At 39.9% G+C, this 20,512-nt stretch overlaps 1 protein-coding gene across 3 annotated transcripts in view; it reads right to left on the bottom strand.

Moving 5' to 3' along the window:
* Positions 1-20,512, bottom strand: part of csmd3b (CUB and Sushi multiple domains 3b) — a 370,269-nt gene that overhangs the window by 51,333 nt on the left and 298,424 nt on the right. For all 3 annotated transcript variants that reach the window (XM_006787920.3, XM_006787921.3, XM_035906501.2), the window contains exons 25-44: positions 19,128-19,319; positions 16,819-16,945; positions 16,506-16,708; positions 15,989-16,180; positions 15,517-15,655; positions 14,743-14,930; positions 12,757-12,875; positions 12,490-12,565; positions 12,266-12,382; positions 8,972-9,085; positions 8,778-8,873; positions 8,284-8,487; positions 7,834-7,958; positions 7,190-7,286; positions 3,696-3,800; positions 3,500-3,618; positions 2,955-3,024; positions 2,276-2,392; positions 1,860-2,069; positions 150-338 (exon numbers count right to left, since the gene is read on the bottom strand). In XM_006787920.3, the coding sequence (XP_006787983.1) occupies positions 150-338; positions 1,860-2,069; positions 2,276-2,392; positions 2,955-3,024; positions 3,500-3,618; positions 3,696-3,800; positions 7,190-7,286; positions 7,834-7,958; positions 8,284-8,487; positions 8,778-8,873; positions 8,972-9,085; positions 12,266-12,382; positions 12,490-12,565; positions 12,757-12,875; positions 14,743-14,930; positions 15,517-15,655; positions 15,989-16,180; positions 16,506-16,708; positions 16,819-16,945; positions 19,128-19,319 (2,799 nt within the window). The remainder of the gene's footprint in view (positions 1-149; positions 339-1,859; positions 2,070-2,275; positions 2,393-2,954; positions 3,025-3,499; positions 3,619-3,695; positions 3,801-7,189; positions 7,287-7,833; positions 7,959-8,283; positions 8,488-8,777; positions 8,874-8,971; positions 9,086-12,265; positions 12,383-12,489; positions 12,566-12,756; positions 12,876-14,742; positions 14,931-15,516; positions 15,656-15,988; positions 16,181-16,505; positions 16,709-16,818; positions 16,946-19,127; positions 19,320-20,512) is intronic.

Below are 20,512 nucleotides of genomic sequence, written 5' to 3'. Positions count from 1 at the left end.
GGTGATACATTATTATTAAGTGCCCTGTAGGCCTGTATGAAAGGACAACAAAAAGATGCAGGAGACTCAATTGAAATCCAGCTAAAATGATCAATCGCCTTTGATCAAAGAAAAAGATGAGTAGGCATAAGAATAATCACGTAATTTACCTTCACATCGTGGTAATGGGTGGTTCCAGTTCCTGCTAATTCCGTGCAAACATGTGAGTGAGGCTTCTCCAATCAGAGAGTATCCGGGCAGACACTCAAACGACACCGTCATCCCAACACTGAAATCTGTGCCAATCACGATGCCATTTCGAAATGGTCGAGGGTCTGGGCAACTCTGGAGCTGATAGGCTGCAGAGATAATAACATAAATTATTCAAGAAAAAAAATCAACGAGGCAGAAACGATTTGTTAATTTACTCCTGTAATGTGCAACTCATGACTACGAGCCACAGTATGAACTGCAGCTTCAACTGTGAACAGTCAGTTGGTTGAAAAACTAAAATCAAGCAAAATAAATACATACAGCAAATCGATCCTTTCTAACTCTGCATAATGAATCATCAGTCAGCATATAAAAAAGTGGAACAGGATACATACAACCATACAAAGCTCAAAGGAGAATTACTCTCAGTTAGTGTTGCTGTTAAATTGTATACATTTCAGATTACATTTAATAGTGTAATCTGAGTATCCTAAAGTACCCTGAATGTGTTAAAAAAAAAGGAAAAAATCTTAATCATCCTATTTAAAAGCTGCTTGTCCAAAAAGTAAGTTAAAAAAGACTCATCATCTTTCTGACTTGTTTTGCTGTCAAGTCATTATTAACAGGCATGTCAGTGACAGCCAGGGTAAGCGTCTCATCTGTTATGATTGACAGCTTCGATACCATCAGTCCCGCCTCTCCTTGATTCTGGTTGGTTAATGAGAGAGAGAAGCGACACTGGCGAGAGCACTACTTTTCTCCATGTTAAACTATTTCCACCTAAGAGCGTCAGTGTGAGCATCGCGACGGAATAAAGCTTAGAGCTGAGGGTGATTTTTGCACGCCGATGAGCTTCATAGGCTGTTTGTGGAGACAAATGCTAATTCTTTTTTAATTAAAGTTAATTTAAAAGAAAAAAAATGACTACTGTAACTCCGTATTCCTCTGGCTTGCTTAAAAAATCTGCAATCTTCAGCTTGAAAAAGAAAAAAAAGAAAGATGCGGCCATCCTGCATCACAGAAGATAGTTCTCGTTTTTAACATGATGCCAAAATATTCTCAAATCACATCCGCCAGCTTGAAGTTAAAACATAATTGTTGCATAATTGTCCGCAGCCGGTGCTACAATAGCCAGGGCTTGGAAGGAAAACATGTCACTGAGACAGACAAACACTGGGAGAAATAATGGCAATGGGAAAAATAAAATTGAGGGTATTCATATTTTCCCCGTTTTAAAACACTGTGGCAGTGCTGCTGTCAAGAGATAAAAGGTATTATTCATCAGCCACTGTAATATTCACATTAATGGAATTAGGCGAAACATATTTAGGCTATCTACAAGATTTGTCATAATAAATATAAGACTACTCAAACCATTTTAGTGCCAGACAGAATAAATATAAAACTCATCTCGTCATTGAAATTAATCCAAATTGAGGACCTGCATGCACCCAGTAATCTTTTTGGCAAGCTGCTTCTGTAGTCAAGAAACATTTTTATCCCAGTAGATGAATTCGTCGTTACGGTAATCGCTCCTGAGAAATCAAGTCACAGTGAGACAGTTGTTTCCACGTCGGCGACAGTCGCGGTCTGCTCTTGTTGTCTCTCTTAGGAAATGATCGCTGTAAACAAGATGTCGGAGAAGTGCTTTTAGAAGCAACGTTTACCTTGATACGTGATGTGGAACCCGGGTTTGTTCTGTGAATAGTCACTGTGGAAAAAAAAGCTGGTTTGGTGGGTGGTGCTGAACAGAGGTTTGGGCATGACTGGGCCGCTGAATCGGTCAATGACAGAGCCCGTCTCCAGCGTTCCGCTACGGATCTCCAAGTAATCGTGGATTGCTTCAGTGGAGAAGTTCAAAAATTGGAGATGGATGCCTGGGAAAGAAAAAAGCAATACGACGCTTGACGTTATACGAATAGTCTCCTGAAAAATACTTTATCTCATCAACAGGGCTCACCAAAACCAAAAGCAAACAGAGAAACAAGAAAGAAGTGCTACAGACAGAGAAAACAGATTCTCACACAAACTCAAAGAAAACACTTGTTTTAAACTCTACTCAAAAGTTGACAGTGTTTCTTACCAAAGCCGACAGGTAAGTTCACCGTCCATGTGCAGTCTAATCCACTGGGGTAGTTGCCGGGGTAACCAGGACTTAGAATCACTCCACTTACATCTGTCATAGACCCACCACAATGGGCTATACACCCAAACACACACATAAACAACACAGAAAGAAGGAAAAAAGGAAAAGAGTGTTTCAGTGTTGAAAGCAACACATCAAAAGCAGGAGGCTGACCTCACAGGAGGAAGTAGACATGCTTCTCTTTTCAAAAGACCCCGCTACTGACTCAAGATTTTCTATCTATAACCTGATATTTTGCAAGTTTAAATAAAACGTTGACTTTAACTAATGCACACCCTAAACATGTTAGCGTTGTTTGAGCTGAAATGTGTCCAGGGCTTGTTTGTGCAGACTTTGCCTCTGTGCATGTTGACGCTTTGGTTCGCTCTGCATGTTTATGGCAGGGTCTGATTTAGCTTTGGGTCAGTAGTATTCTGCACAGAATACCAAATAATCAGCTCATCACAGGAGAGTAAATTGATCAAACAGCTTATTTCCCAGTGAGCCAGTGAAGGCGGTGGAGGCTGATTGCATCATTTCTGCAGCACTGAAGTTTTGCATGTTTCCCAGCACATCCACGCTTGAATGCATATGCGTATGTGTGTGTGGATGGGTGTAATGTTGAGGAAACACCTACCGATACACAGCGGTACAGGATAGTTCCATCTCCTAACAGGTCCGGGCATACAGGTTATATGGGCATTGCCCTAAAATGATAAAAGCAACCACAATCTTTTCTTAAAAACGACTAAAGAAATCCCTGCCAGCGACTGCACTGATTTAAACATGCTGTTTTACATTTTTTCCATTAATCACTGTGCATTTACATTAATAGTACAGATCTGTATATTAAGCAGAACTTACAAAAATTGGGCAGACCACACCAGAGACATGCATTATTCAGGAGTTATGCAAACCGCATCAGAGTTGTATGTTTAGCAAGAGCTGTGTAAACCGCTCGAGAGTGGGGTTTCCTTTTGACTCTTTTAAATAATTTTTGGTTTACGCAGCCAGTGGATAAAAAGAATGAATGGTGGCAAAGCTGAACATGCTTTAATGATTTTACATTAAAAAAGCCTAAATATCTGGAAATCAGTTTTCATTAAACAACTAGCAGTATTTGTGATTTATGTTCATCTGCCACTTAATATGAAAAGAAGGACCAACGTGTGGATTTTTTACCTGAAGAGAGTATCCCTGTTCGCACGAAAATTGCACAACATCCCCCACCATGAACCTGTCTCCTTGTCTAATTCCATAGTTTGGAGTCTGAGGTTCTGGACATGACTCCAGACCAATAGCTAATAAGAAAAAATAACATGATTATTTGGAAATACCGCATGCCTCTGATAAAAATGCTTTAAAGATATAGATGTACCTGTATATTCCAGGTGAAATCCAGCAGCTGAGACACTAATATCAGAGCTGAAGCTGAGATAGAGGTTGTTAGATGTACTATTCAGGAGAGGGGGGATAGTAGTGCCTGAAAGCAGGGAGAAAAGGAGAAGAGGAACAGAGGGCCATGATCACATTTTTTTCCTCATTTTTCAACTAAGGCCTTTAAAGCACATGATCTTAGTTATCTGACAGCAAAGGAGACAACAAAGGCCTCCCAAACCTACATTTTTACTTTTTTTTTTTGTTAGTGAAGTGCTCTCGAAGGAGGGAGAAGGGAATTACTTTTATTTGAGACATCTGTTTTATTTGAAACCACTTTTCAAATGTTGGTTTGACCTACTTAGCGTGGCAGGGGAGAGTACAAAGTTAAAAAAGAAAATGGGGATGCAATACTGAAGCAAAGCTGGCACAGCACGTCAGTATAATCACGGCCCTTCAAAATAACGTATTAGATGATCTTTTATGCAAAGGAATATGAGCATACTCCAGTCTCCTTATTAGCAGAAATGCCATTTATTTTTCTTGCCATGCTTCAAGATGCAACAGTGGTAACAACATTTCCTGATATAAGCTACTTGTGGATTTATATTTCACAATCGCCACTTCAGAATAAAAAAAAGGCTCGATTTGCATTGTGTTGTGCTCGCTGGCAGGTGTGCCAGAAACAGAGACAGATCAGCAGTGAAACGGGTCAGTAGATGTTATTGGTTACCTGTTGTGAGGGAAAATAATTAGCACATTGCTGAATAGTCTGCAGCTCCCCTGTTGTTGTTTTTACGTTATCATTCATTATCATGACGGAAAATAAAAAGTGCTTTTTTCCCATAATAATAATTCCTGATTGATGCCAAAATAATTAACTGCATTGATTTAACTATCACAGTTATTTGCGGATGGATGACATAATTAATTAAGAGTTGTAATTAACCCTAATAAAAAAGGGTCCATCTTTTCCCTACAAAGATTTATTCATTAATTATATTTTTACATGAAATCCAGATAGAATAATGTTATTCTAATTGTGTGCCATATAATCGCTAAGCTATCTTACTATAAAAATGTCAAGTCCTCTCATAGATTATTTAATAGAACTAGGAGGCACCCAGATGACTTTGCTTCCCTAAAAGCAGTATAGGTTTCCTGAGGAGATTATGACTTCTCCTTTGGGCAGTGGTCTGAATTATATGAAAAAGTAAATCTGGAATACAGGTTAAATCCAAACTGAACAGACATTTTGGTTGAACATGAGGTGCTGGGAAATTGGAGGGAATTTCCATTTTATGGCTTAGTCACACTAGAGTAAAAATAGGACAGCAACCTTCTTGCAGCTACGAAAAACTGGTACTTGCCCAGGGATTGCACTGAAAATGCATTTCTTTGCACTTGCAAGTGGTTCCTTCAAAGAATCGGTCACCCAGAGTTTGAGAATGTTGCATCTAAAACTTGGTGACCACTTCTGATTGCACAGGTCATCTGGTGGAGCGCAACCTGTGTGGTCTGACTCAGATGCCATTTAACTGTTTGTTACAGAAGTCTCAACTCAGCTGCTAACTGGTTTTATTCTGCTTATGTTCCTATATAAATGTCACTCTGGATTTAATCATTGTTATTCTTAATCTCTGGCTCTCCTCCACACCCTAACTTTGTCTTGTCTTCCTCCCCTCACCTCTAACCAGTGCCTCTCCCTGAGCTTGGTTATTCCAAAGGTTTCTTCCAGCTAAAAGGGAGTTTTTCCTTCCCACTCTCAGCAAAGCACTTTATTATTGAAGGGTCTTTACCTTAAAACATGGCTTGAGGCAACTGTTGTTGTGATTTGGCGCTATATAAGTAAATATAAATTGAAATGAACTGAATAAAATGTGGGTTGTTGTGCACCTGTGTCATTCTGCAGTTAAATCGCTGTCCTCCAGCAACTGCGTCACTATTTGTGGGGAAATTTCTGAATTTCTGGTTTGAAACTATGAGGTTCTGTCAGGACCCTGAATGTAAGCAGTGACTGGGATTTTTTTTTTAACACAGCTAATCGCTTTCTTGTCTTTCTGTCCATTTTGACACAACTGACAGCAAGTGTTCGCAGATCTGGTCCCCGTGTTTAAAGCAGCCATTTTAAAAGCAACAAGAACGCAAGTTCATTGGACACAGTTCGAATAATTTGACGTTTTGCAGTCTCTAGTCACAGTTTCCTCTGATATGCATGTAGCATGAGGCAATGTAGAGCAGCTGCATTGTACCCGCTTACTGTTTCAGATAATTATATGGCAGGTACAAGTGAAAATCAACAATTTTGTATAAAACACAAATATTGAAAGCATTAAGTTTGTAAATCCTCCTGAGAACTGAGGAAAAGGGAATTTTCCCATTGAACTTCTTGTGTGATTTCCTTCCTCTTTGCAGCTAAAAGAAGCCACCCAAACACATGAGATATCAATGGAAAGCCCAGCGTGTCCTCTATTTAGCACATCAGGACTTAGTAGCAGCTCAAATAAGTCAAAAGATATAGACGAAAAACAAATCCAACACAGAGGAGTTCTGCAAGCCCCAAAAACAGATTTATGACTCACATAACACTGTTGCTTTTCACTGAAGCAGAAAAACAAATATCATCATTTAGACAAGATAAGAAAATCATTAGTGCAGAAGAGTTATCTTAAAGGTTTCGCTAACAACACAGTGCAGTAAATTTTGGGACCAATAACAAATATGAATAATTCCATTAATACAGAGTTTGACAGACCATCTTTACTCCTAGCGGGAAATTTGGCTGTAAGAGGATCAATTAGTTTTGCAAAAGATATTTTTTACATATCTTTCAAAGGAGATTTTTGACACAGGCCTCACTGGGTATGTAACTCAGCTCCTGCTGAGACGCTAAATGCATCCAGCTTAACTCAAATTGCAGGGAGCCACATGAGCAGATTTCAAATTTTATTTATTTAACTGTCAAGACTGGCTGTGATCAGCCTAAAATACAATCCACTTCTTGTTGTTTTGTTATCGGTGGAATGAAAAGCTTCCTCCAATTACCTGAAGCATTTGATAAACAGCATAACAATCTCTAATTGAAAACTCAATTGCTTGGTATCAGGCTTACTTCCATAAGAGCACTATAAACCTTAATATATATAATGCCTTAGTAACCATTTCCCAGCCCACTATAGATCTTCAATGATGCAAAACTGGGAATCAGAAATAAGTTGTTTGGTTACTGGTGTACTGTGCTAGAAAATGCAGTATCGTTATCCACTAAATATATACAAATTCAATAAATCTCACACAAGATGGACTGCACTCCTTTTAGACTAAAGAGCGTAACTGTGGGCTCTCATGCATGTACCTTGTACATTATTGTAATCTTAAATTCCCATATTTTCTTAGAGTATGTCACTTCTAGTGCATTTAATATTGAACTATTCCCAGCACTATAGAGTTCTACTTGAGAAACACCATTAAAAAAAATGATGGAAAAAAGTTTACCAGAGTAGCTTCCCAGTCTTGGTGCATGGTTGTCAGCACCGTCGTAAAAATCCAAAGAGTCCCAGTTATGCTCAGTGGCAAAACTCACGACTTGTATCTGGAGAGAGAGAAAAAAAGAAAACAGAAGTGATTCTTAGATTTTTGTTAAACTGTCTTTATTAAAATTCCCCAGATTGCTATGAAACTGCATTTGGTGCAATGTTCAACAGTTTATTAAGCTTAAATTGAGAGAATTAAAACCCACACATACTGTTTTTAATCTAAATGCTTCACAAAACAATCTATTGAGACGGAGCAGCTTCAAAAACAATTATCATTCTACTTTTAAATCAAAGGCTGGAAGGAAAGGAATCAAAGGGATTTACAAACGCTTTGAGGTGCCTGTCATTTCAAGGGACTGCACCTTGTGTAAAAGGCATCTTTGCCTTTGTATTTGTCCGTGATAGCAGTTTAGCTTACATGCAATCAGGCCTTATCTTTCATGATTAGATCCTATCTAGTTATCTCTGGATGGCCCCTCTCTCAGAAACCATCCATCCATTCATCCTTCTAATAATATCTTATCTTCCCCGAGATCCTGCCTGCTCAGCTTTTAAGCCAATGATACATAGGTCAGCCAGGAAGCAGCATGTGACAGTTACTACCTGTATTCCAGCTCCTTCTGGGACAGAGACCTTCCAAACACAATTCTGGTTGTTGTCATATGGCTCTGGGTAGCCAGGCGACAGGATAGTCCCACGGCGAGAGGTCAATACGCCCCCACAGGGAACTGGGAGAGAGAGGAGTGAGTGCACAGAGCATAGTAGAGGAGAAAGGAGAGAAAAAAACAGAGGTCAAAACAACACTTTGTAGACAAATTACAGGAAAGCAAGAGAAAGTGAGCCATGCCAACCATGCCCGTTACAGAAAGAGATACCAAAGAGCCTATCTGGATAACATATATGACTAGAGTGCATATGGATTGCAGTTGTTTGTATTTGTTTTAAATTGTTTTTCAGTTATGAGCGTCTACTGTGCAATCATGCTAATACTGCATTCAGAAATAGATAAACAAACCCTTCTGTCCTGTGTCTGATTTTCAGATTCATATTTACCTATACATGTGGGCAAAGTGTCATTCCATTGCGCCAGGTTGTCCGGTACACTCTCACAGCGAATGGCAGTAGAGCCATGCAATGTGTAACCAGGGTTGCACTCAAATTGCACCAAGGCGCCGACTGCAAAGTCATTACCGAGACGTTTCCCGAAGCGTGGCTCGGGGACTGAACTGCACTGGGTGGAGCTAGTCCGGGGTACAGCTAAAGGAGAAAAAAAAGATAGTGCCCCAGTGAATAAACTGAAGTGTATCACTGTCCCTGCATATTTAGACACTTTTGGGAAACATATTTAAAATTTCCAATTAAAATTTTCTTTAAATAAATGTAACAAAGGGCGAGAAAACACATACTCCAGATGATGTGTACAATCAAAATATTCTGTTTAACTGAAAAAGTAGCAAATATTGCAGTAATGCATGGTAATAAATGCATAGTAATAAAACATTGCTCATCATTATAATAGAAATGGCAATAATAATATCAATAATGACCTTGGTAGACAAAATGAAATCCCTTAGCGGTTTCTGGTCCAACTGTGGTGAACTTTATTGTAATCTGGTTTCCTGAACTCAGAGGGAGAGATTCACCTAGAGATGAAGTGGAAGCAACAACAACACGTTATGAGGCTGAGGCGGAGTGACTGTCATCTGTTCAACTATCCACAATTAAAATCAACCATCCTTACCAGAGTGTGACCCAGAGAGAGAAGACAAGAGCGTGTTTTGTTGAGTGGGTCCGTCATAGATCTCCACCACGTCATTAAGAGACGTCTGGAACAACACAAACTGGCCGAAGAGAACTGGAAGTAAAAATGGGGGAGAAAAGAGAGAAAGAGATGAATTAACCGCAGCTGAATGGCAGCAACTTATTATTCCATGCCACTATCTGCTGCTGACCTTCCAATGATAAAATTAACCTGTAATACCTAATTTAAATGTTATTAAGCTGCAGTGTCACCTTCTATTTGAGGCCAACTATTGGTATAAAATTATATAACACTTATTAGTCAAAACGCTACCTTGCCTTCATCATGCAGCAGTCAACACCACCACCCCGCCACCCACACCCTTCTCCTCATCAATTGGCAACAGTGTATCAGTGTTGTCAGCTAGCGGGAGATGCTAATCTTGCAAAGACCGACTTGGATTTGGTAACGTACGCTAGCAGAGCAAGACGCTTTTCTGTCCTTTCTTCTGTATTGCAAGTTTGAGTGAAAGCCATATAACAAAGGCGGTAACCTATCAACTCTGAAGTGCCACTCACACACTGAAACTGATCCAATCACGTTTCCTTGCGAAGAACACCTGCAGGGTCTTGGCAATTAATGACATGCTACCGCTGGAAGACAGATGTGTAGGAAAGGAGGAAGGAAATACACCCAATACTTCCATACAGTAACAAAAGATTAAATTTCAGCTGTACCGGCAGGTAGCATTAGACAGTCCCCAGAGGGCTGTGGTTCAGTATTTTCTCAAACAGGTACAATTTGCTCTGTCTCGAATGATCACTGTACCATCAAACCAATCATTAGTAACCTGAAGATGCAAATTGGTAGGTGTAGTTTTATTGTTCGAAGCACATGTCCTATCTAAAAAAATGTCCTCTGGGATAAATTACACCTATTTGGAGCTTTCTCTTCCAGTCACTGCACACATGCACATATATATATCACCTCCACACCCCGCCTTGCTCTCACTTTGGCCCCAAAGGCTGAGGTGTTAAGGATTAAATCTGAACATTGCCAAGGATATGCTGGTATAAGAAGGTCACTGGTCAATTTATACAAGGCTGCCTCTCTCTGAGGATCTCTTAAGGTTTCAGTCACATTTTGCGGAAACATAGCTCTGGCTCACAAACCATCCTCTGTGCTTTCGTGAAAATTCTCATGTTATTTTATTGACAAGCAAAGCAGGACGGAAACGATGGATTTTCAGCCGCCACCGAATTTTTCCCACAGTCAAAAAGGGGATTAAAACAAATCATTAAGAAAGCGTTTAGCTTTATATGGTAAACTACCCTCTTATTGTCATGTTTTATTGGCCTGTCACGGTTTCTGCCTGCCTGCAGACATCGCTGCCCACTATGTAAGGATTTTTAGGAAATCAGAGCGATTAGAGTTTCCCTCATTCCTTGCTGTGATATTGACATACCGCACAGCAGGCGGAGGAGTTCACACCTGAAACTGTTTCAAAATACCGGACACATTCGTCAACATTTGCACACAGATTCATGAATTCATAAAGTATGATGGCACACAGGGAATAGCTAAAACACCTCAGCGGTACTAATAAAAAAGCCCACACAAAGTCACAGACATTCACAGACACAAAGGAATTAATGATCACAGCAGTGTTGTCCTTTGCTATGTTAACCTCATCGCTCTCTGTTAGAGAAACGCCTCTGCATGTAAAATCATATAGACCCTAGAGATCGGGTCAGCCATCTAGTTCTTAGAGTCCACCACAGTCTGAACTGATCCACTGAATTTAAAATCAGGTGATTTTAAATGTTTGACTGTTCATTTGAAAGGTCTCTTTACTTCCTAACATCAGTTGGAGAGAAAACTGGGCGCTGATCCCCTGTGGAGCTCCCGTGCCTACTGACGAGTTGCCTGAGTGGGTGTCCTCTGCCACGTAATCATCCAACAGGAGGTATAGCATCTCCAACGGGACATATGCCCAGGGTTTTCCCTAGGTGCTGGTAAAACTGAAAGAGGCATTTGCACGAAGGGAGAAACCTCATCGACCATTAACCAGCCGAGTTTTTTTTCGATTCCTACATCTCTGATCGCCTGACAGTTCAAACAGCAGAACTGCTGCAACCTCCAGCCTGGACCATTCAATTTTTGTAATTAAAAACAAGATATTTTACACAAGAATGACAGCTGCTTAAAAAATTATGGGCAGTGCTGCAACTTAACAAAACAATCTGTCTTTTCACTCTGTGTGGGAGTTTTGGGAAGGCTCTCTCTGTGTGTCTTATACAACACACAGACCAACCAAATGTTAGCTCCTCTCACTCAGGATTTCTACACGGAGGCGAAAATCCAAAAGCGCAAATATAATGAGACATCAACCATCCATGGCCTTAGGGAGAGCTGAGATTTATTCATAACACCACCAGGGCATAATTGGACATAACCCACCAATTACTGATTGTTTATTAAAGCTTAATTCACATTCAATGAGCAAATAGTTCTAATAATCAGCCAACAATGTTGTTCATTTATGATGTTGTAAACTGATATTGTAGGCACAAATATAAGTTGTCCATCTCCACATTGACGGCATTCTTACTTCGACAACACAAATCTAACTTGGTGTCCACTTGCAGGCTCCCTCCGGAGCTGTTAAATACAGCGATGCTCCACTGACACGTTAGAGTCGCACTAGAATACATTAAAATGCAATTCTGTATTCAGCTTGAATTTTGAGTGATATGAAAATACCGATATTTAATATTCCAGACAAAATTCTTAACAGCTGTGGCAACAATAAGGAATTATTTACAGATTATTTCCCAGCAGAAGCCTTTTAAACCCCCCCCACCCCACCCCTCTAATAATCACCCTCTCAGCACAGCCTCACTGTAACATGAAGAATCTGCTATAATATTCATCTCCTTATTTATGTCTAGCTTTGAGACCACCAGTCAAATGTGGCAGTCTCATCTCTAAATGTCACTACAATTATGAAACTCAGGCCTGGAGACAAATTAATAGCTAGAAAGCATATTTCTTATCACTTGTAATATAACTGATGTTTCTGCGTGTTTTCAAAACACTGAGGAAGCTTTTCAGAGGACACCACGAGATTCCCGCAATAAATCTGAAAAGATTTAATGCGGCTCTTTTTCAGTGTAAAAAAAAAGCAATATAATAATTATTTGAAAAGAAACTTGTGGCCACATGTTTAACTTTCAAGGCTGAACACAGCTGCATGTCTGTACTACGATGTACTGCATAGGTTGTTGAGCTCACCAAACTCTCTTGGTACGGATATAGAGTAGATGCAGGTCTGTCCAGAGGTGTAGTTTCTCGGGAAATTTGGAGATAAAACAGTCCCTTCTGATCCCGTAGAACGACTTCCACACGGGGCTGGAGATTCAGACGTGTGCACAAACAGATAGCAGTGACAATGAATTCCATACAAGTAAATTCTACTTAAATAGAGTGAGTGACATATGTGTTTTTTTTTTTTTTACCTTGACAGCTAGGTAATGCCCTGTTCCATCCAGGTCTGCCATCATCACCCATACTGCATGTCAGAGTAGAATAGCCCTGTAAACAGACAAAAAGAAAAATGTAAGAAAACCAGTCCACGTAACTAATTAACCAGCCAACCAACACCCGGTTTGATAAATTTCTACCCGCCCAGCCATTCAACAAACCAATGAACAATCCATCCAGCAACCTAAGAAACAGCTACTCAAATACCAAAATCCCAAATTCAGTCATCCGAGTGGTTGTACCTGCAGTACATATCCTGCTTCACAGTAGAAGGTGACGGTCGAACCCAGCTTATAATCAGATCCCAGCCTGGTCCCATTCAGAACCACACCTGGGTCGAAACAAGATTCCCTCAGCTTGGCTAGATGGAGTAAAGGAAAAAAAAAGTGTGAGTTAGAGAGAACATGAGGCAAAGGGAAAGTGACAGGCACACATGAATAATAGGGCAAATTAATAATAACTAAGTCTCTTGCAATAATCAAATGAGGCAGGCATTCCGTTGGCCTTTGTAACAGTCTGTTTGACTTAGCTGTCTTTGCCAAGATGGAGCAAGAACGATAACTTCATCCCCCGGCTTTTGTGTGCTACATGAACCTTGTAAATTATGGCCTTGGCCCCCCTCCCAAAAGATTAGTGGCCACCCGCATCAACTTAAGACTTAATTTCTCAGTCCATGCAAAGTCAGTGTTGACTCTTTTGTGCAAATGAATCAAACTCACACCTCCTTGACAGACTATTTCAACAGACACTGATTCAACGGGCACTTTATGCAGAGAGCAATAATTCTTTCATCCTGAATTTAGCATGGTACACATGTATATACACCAAAGTGTGAGTGGTCTTAGTGTGAGGTAAAAGAAAATATTGCCGTTATATTCTGATGAAATTGTGTCATCATGAGTTTCTATTATGTTTACTGTGGAAATCTTGGAGTAATTTCCCAAATGGCTTTCTTTATGAAAAACACAAATGACAGAAAACAACATCAAGCGGAGGTGATTTAAAGATTTGAAATTATTTTTCAACAATCAATAATTAAAAAAATGGCTATAAAAAAAACCTTGCGGTTGAAATGTTTCAGCTTTCCTTGTTTGTATCCTTAAAACAGAGAAGAACATAATAACTTAAGACTGACTCTATATGTAGTGGCCATATTTAAAAGTGATATATAGTTAGGTAAATGTACTGTAGTGTGCAAAAGTCTTAAGCCACTTCCATTTGTGTATATTGTTCTATGAAAATTGGATATTGGTGCAGAATTTATTGGAGCATGAAAACATAGAAACATGGTTTGTACGATTCTAACAAGCTTGAAAGTCAAATTTTGACGTGACCCCAACTATTCTTCAACACAGACCTGACTCTCTTAGGGAAGCTTTCTTGTAATTTCTTTGAGTTGTTCTGAGGAATAGTACTCTTGAAGGATACTTAAAGGCTTTCTGCGGGTGTTGTCTAACTTTTGTTCTCTCCAAGATTTTCCCACTCTGCCTCAATATTGTTGAGGTCTGGGCTCTGGGGAGGTCAACCCATGGCTGAAATGCAGCTCCAAACCATGACAGAACCTCCACTGTGTTTTACAGATGACTCTAGGCACTCACTGTTGTATCTTTCTTCTTAGCTTGTCAGCACACATTGATAATGATGCAAATCAAAAATTCACAATAAGACCTGTTGCCACTGATTTTCAGTGCAGGTCTGACATACGCTTGACAGCCACCCTTCCACTGAGACCATTTCTGATCATGCTTTGGCCAGTAGGAGACGGACTGAAGAGCTAGATGCATCTCTCAGGTTATGTTTCAGGCCTTTGTCCACTTTCCTCAATTTTTAAGAACACACTACAAGACATGTCAAGTTTTCATCAAACAGCCCTTTGAGAATCACCTAGCTGTTGCAAAAATACTATTTTATGCCTGTCAAACTATGTTATCTTTGGCATTTTTCATAGATTTACCTAAATAAAAGTAAAATACAAAAAAATGAGAGGTGACCCAAGACTATTGCACGGTATTATAAACTATTAAATGTTGCAGGAAAAAAATGCACTCCTTTTTCTTCTTTAAATGTGATTATACTTCAAATTTCTTTGCCTATTACACTTTATCAAAATTTGCCTGTGTTATTAATATGACCTCTGTGAGAATGCAAAGTGTAGTTTTAGGTGCTGCCTGATTCAGTAAGAATTCAATTTAAATGAGAGATGTGGTACTGTTAGCAGACCATTATACCTTTGTATTCCAGGTGAAATCCAGTGTAAGAAACCGATCCATCACTACGGAACGCTAAAAGCATTGTATTTGAACTGCTCTCTATCCGCTCTGGGAGTTTGCTGTCCTGGAAGCTACCAATGAGAGGACTGTTGCTATCCGGACCGTCGTAGATGTACAGGAAATCATAGTTTGGCTCAATGTTGAAACTAAAGGTAGAGGAAGACAGAGACAAATAAGGAAGAGAAAGAAAGTCAACAAAAATTCAAGGACAAAGTATCCACCATGAAGTCAGTGGTTTTTAGAGTTGCTTTGTTTGTGATTCGTACCACAAAGCAAGCACAGCTTTTGAAAGCGGTGAAAGCTCAATAGATTTTCAAAGCACTTAAAGGCAGAAGTTCCCACTTCTTGAAAAAAAGTCATAATTTTACATGGTTTTCAATCTTGCACAAAGCAAAAACAATGTTGATTATTTCACTTGACTCTCGTTTAACTGCAGGAAAAATACCCTAAAAATTGTAATAATCACCAAGCTAATACAAAAGAGTCTTTTGGTCTGTTGCTCCAACACTTTGTCCAAATTGAAATGATTGCCAGAAAATTTAGTATTAGAACTTACTGCCAGCAAAAAAGGATATCCAGGTTTTCAGTCTTCAAATGGAGCCAGCTCAGCTTGGACAGGCTTTTAGTCTACTGTCATTCCATTTCACATTTCACTCGGCAGTAACATTTGTCTAGTAAAGAGGTTTTAAAAAGCTCAATCGAGCTGAACTGGAAAGTAGCATTGTAGGTTACCTGATGAAGGCCAGTGACAGGACGTAGTCTGGGTTGACAGCAATGAGCCAGTCGCAATCTTTTGAGTGAGGGTAAGGATGCGGGTAGTTCGGAGAGAGTATAAATCCATTGGAGCCTGTTAGATTCCCTCCACAAGGAGCTAAAGTGGGAACACAGGTCAAGATTGACATCCATTTTGACAAAGCCTTGAAATGTCATAACATTTAAATATTCTCTCAAGCTCAACCATACAGAATAAAAAGCCCTTTGTGTACCATGCAACAGAGTGTGGAGAAAACTGCTACTGAATGAAAAGCTTCATTAAAAAGCAGAAGAATGAAAATATGTGAATAGAAAAAAGCGTGCCCTTTTTTATACAGCTCTCCTTTAAGTCAAAGACACATGTGTCCTTGAGTGAGACAATACCTCCAGCTGTATATGCAGTACATTTATTGTGCGTCCCTATAGAATATATGAAAGTTGGAGTGTTCACCTATACAGACAGGTGGGCTGGGCTGCCAGTAGTATCTGTTATCCACTTGTATACAGGTTATTTTGTCGTCCCCCTGGAGCTCGTATCCTGGGTCACACTGAAAGGACACTGAATCCCCCGGCTCACGGCCATCTCCACTACGACTGCCATTCATCGGTACTCCTGGGTCCCTGCAGGCTGTAGCTACTGAGCCTGGACAGATAGGGGATAGGAACAAAGCAGGGAATAGAGGAGAAAGAGGGGAACAATTACAGAAAACTGTGTCACACCAGGTATCGAATGCTTTAATCCAACGCATAAAAACAGCACCACTTCAACTAACTAATGGGTTTTACGTAAGTTAATTTTGTTCCAGTTAGGTGAAGGTCTTCGAAGCAGCATAATTCTATAGCTTTTTATTCCCTTTATTATTAATGGAACTACCCATTGAAGAGCATAGACACAACAACAGTAGTCTAAATGATACCTATCTGTTATATTTTATATCTTTCTGGTTAGATTTCATTTCATCACTTACTAGAAAACTGTATGGCAAATCCAGACTTGCTGATGTAAAAGTCAGTCTCAAACTGAACCGTCACTGTGTTCAGTGTCGAGTGGATTCCTTCAGGGAGCAGAGACCCACTGAGCTCTGCCAAAGACATTTCATTCTCAGGTGGCCCATCCCAAACCTTCAGCATGTCATGGCTGGCTTCAGTGTCAAAGGCCAGAAACTGGAGGCTGTAAAATAAGAATAAAGTTCAATTAAAGCAAGAATAAGTTTCACTTCACACATGAGTTTACACTATGCTTAACGTATCGATCAAAAGCCTTAATGCGATCATCTGTACCTCACAATATTTCCCGAGTCCACCTCGATGGTCCAGGTGCAGCGAAGGTTATTGTCGTATGGGAAAGGGTATCCGGGGGAAAGGATCCTCCCTGACGACTCACCCTTAAAACGACCCCCACACTCCGCTACAGGGATAAATAACGTCACACACACTTATTTTAAAACAAACTGTAAACATCTCTTTGATTAGCGCCTTTGTGACAACATTACAAATCACCGCGGCCCAACCGATGGCCAGTTGATGTGTGTGTATGTGCGCTGTGACAAGCCAACCATTTATCTGTCTGTGGCAATTGTTTGTCAAGGCAATCAGATCCAGTAGGTGCACCTCAGAGGCCACTGATTAAACGATCACCAAGGAGACAAATGGATAAAGAAAGAAGCTAACTCTTATCCGCTGAGTCTCTCTGCCTTTCTCACTCTATATCACACGCAGGAGATGAAGAGAAGAGGAGAAAAGAGGAGGAAGAAGACACAAAGTGCTGATCCAGCATTCCTCCCTAAAGAAATCACAGCACATTATATAACAGAAAATAATTCCCCCTTCTCTCTTTGTCTCTCTCGGTTATATATTTTCACAATCTTCATCCCCTCTCTGCTTTTCCTCCCTCTCCATGTTCCCCCTCCCTCAGGCTCTCCTCCCTTCATCACTGGAATATATTATCTCGGGTAATCTGAGCGATATCAAGAGTTTGGAAGGAGAAAAGACGGAGAAAGAGAGAGGGAGAGGGAAAGAGGGAGAGAAAAGGAGAGAACCAAGGGGGTAAAGAAGGAAAACCTGTGAGTAATAATAAGAAGAAATATAATATTAAGACTGGAGGTTAGATGAGGTCACAGCATGTCACTGTTAAAATATAAAGTCAGAGCATTTCAGCCAGTAGTTTTATGAGTCTTTCATTATTGATAGTGTGAAGGAGGGAGACTTATTAGTCTGAATCCAAAATCAGAAAGTTCAGAGGCAGCAGTGAAGGGAAAAAAAATGGTCCTAAAACACTGGACTGGCTGTTATGCTTATAGCTCCCATGCAAAGCAGCAACAGCAGCCATTGTATTTGTCACTTTAAATAAGCCTAACATTTGTTTGGGTTTAATTAGAGGATGCAATCATTCAACCATGTGCTAACTGGAAGCAATAACAACACATCCGAATTAAGTTCAAATAATATTCAAATCACAGCGTTTTAGGTATTACATTCCAGTACACTGATAAATATGTGAGTGTGTGTTTATTTTCCAAGCGAGAGAAGCCCGGAACTGCATAGCCAGTGAAAGACTACGGTCGACTTCTCGATATCAATACTTCGGACTGTCGTTTTGCATCAGTTTGAAACCTTGGAAAATGAATTAAAAAGGCGACGATGGCATAATTGAGTATTAAGCAATGTGTCGATACTAAGTGGGGAGTTTGCTCCACAGAATGCTTTTAAACAAAGCCAAATCAAATTGAATAAAATGAGTTTATGACGAAATTCTCAACAGAGTGTTTGTCGCTTAGCTCTTCATGTGCCGAGAGTTGCCTGGAGGTTACGTGTGCTTTATGTCGGGGCATGTCTGAGTACATAACACAGCGCTGGGAGAATATAAGGGCAGCCGCCAGGAACGGAAAGAAAATCTGCCACCGCAGAAGAGGTAGTGCATCAGTTGGGCCGAGGGATTCCAGGTGGCATAATGTCGAATAAATAGGCTTTTCATTGGGACTTTAAAACTACAACAGCGTGTGATATCCAGGGAAAATCAAGAAAGGTGATTCTACAGGAAATTGGCCCCCATCTGTTTTCCTTCCAGATAACTGAATTAACATCCTGCAATCAAATGTTGCATAAAGCTGCAAGTCACTTTCTAATCTATTACAGAACAAACCTGGTATAATAATGCTTCCTGATACCTAAAGGTGTGTGTGTGTGTGTTAGCTGAATTGTAGATAAATAGCCATTCCAGCTAAAGAACACAATACACAGACGTAAAGAATTTATAATTACATTGACGTTCATTCACTGGAAAGATCCTGCTCTGATTTTTTATTGAAATGATACCAACACACTTTTCATCTATCGCGTAACTCTGAATCTATTCAAGTAAGTGCTGTGAAACACACACTACACAGCATTAAATGCAACAAGATCAATTTAAATCTAAGAAATAAAATTACCTCTCCCTCCCAAGCTTATTAAAGAATGTTATTCAAGGTCGGGAACACAATGCATCTGTGCAGGACTCTGCGTGCCTTCAAAAATCTCTGTGTGTGTTTGTGTGTTTTCATCAGACCTTCTTTCAGAGTGTTATTGGCTTCAGATACTAAAGGACGTACCTATGCAAGAAGGCAGAGGGTTATCCCAGGCTCTCCTTTCACCCGTCATACACTTCAGCGTAGAAGCCCCATGTAGAGTGTAACCAGGCTCACATCTATATGTGATACTGCTCCCAGAAAAATGACCTTGGTCGTTGACCTTGAAGCCAAACTGAGGCACGCCTGGGTCTTCACAATGAGACAACTCAAAACCTAGAAAGAGTCATAAAAAAGACAAAAGAGCTTCACAGTACGTACTTTTTAAAATACTCACTAAGGGATATCCAAGGCGCACAAGAGAAACAGAATTAGTTTTATTTAGATGCGCAGCAATATTCCCTTAATATCTGGCTCACTCAAGGATTCTGTTTATGACCATGCTGATATCACAGATCCTGTTAAGCTCTCATCCCGTTTTAATAACAAAACTGAAAAAGATACATGAGACATAGCATTATTAGGAATGATACTGGAGCGTGTATACACCTTATCCAATTTAATGTTGTTTTTCACAGTCAGTGTAAGCTCAGTTTCCATGGTAATATTCGGAAAATTTGTTCGCAGTTTTGGAGAGCGAGATATGAATAGCTATATAAATAGCTTATCCTTATAAGACCATAACCGGGATTTGATCTACGGCATTACCTGGAAGACGAGGTGCACCGGGATTTGAGTTATCTCCTGGCAGACTGCTGTAGGTGCATGTCTAAATCCTTAAAAAAAATGGCTATTTGGAAAGCTATACTTACTATTGAGCAACAATAGCACATTAGTCATCATCCTGACATGAAGTGTGAACAGTTTTCCTATCTAAAATTGTTCTCTCTTTGTTAGATATGTATAAGGAAGCAAACCACCATGCATTATTCATTCGACCACATCTCGGGAGTTTTATTGAATTACAGCCTCTATATCAAATGTAACACTAAACAAACAGAGGCAAAGTACTACAATCTCAAAATTGCTGCTGCTAATGTGCTTTGTTTTATATGGCAAAATAACTTCTACCTGGAAAAGTATGAAAACAGCAAAGGTCTAAGTAAGCCATCCTCTGCGCCAACACAGTACACAGACAACACAACTTCAAAGCGAATAATACTAAGCTATCACCCTTCATGACACCATTTAAACAATTAGAATTCCAACTGTGCGTCTAAGAGGGCACTGCCAAATGTGGGTGTGCTTTGGTGAACATCAAAACACACCTTTACCACTTCGTCCTACGCTGAAAGCTTTGTTAATCAAACGCGACATGTTTCTTCTGATAGTTTCAGTGGGAAAATTCACATTTACTTCTGTGATCCATCCATCCGTTTAGAGTTAAACTGTTCTAGTGAGCTTGTTAGATTTATCAGAAATCAGCAGTTGTCATGAGGCATCTAACTGGTTAATAATTTGAGACATAC

The sequence above is a fragment of the Neolamprologus brichardi genome, chromosome 22, assembly GCF_056152115.1.
Source record: "Neolamprologus brichardi isolate AB-2024 chromosome 22, ASM5615211v1, whole genome shotgun sequence".
Lineage (NCBI taxonomy): Eukaryota > Metazoa > Chordata > Actinopteri > Cichliformes > Cichlidae > Neolamprologus > Neolamprologus brichardi.
The sequence above is the reverse complement of the archived record's forward strand: the minus strand, read 5'-3'. Positions and strand labels throughout refer to the sequence as shown.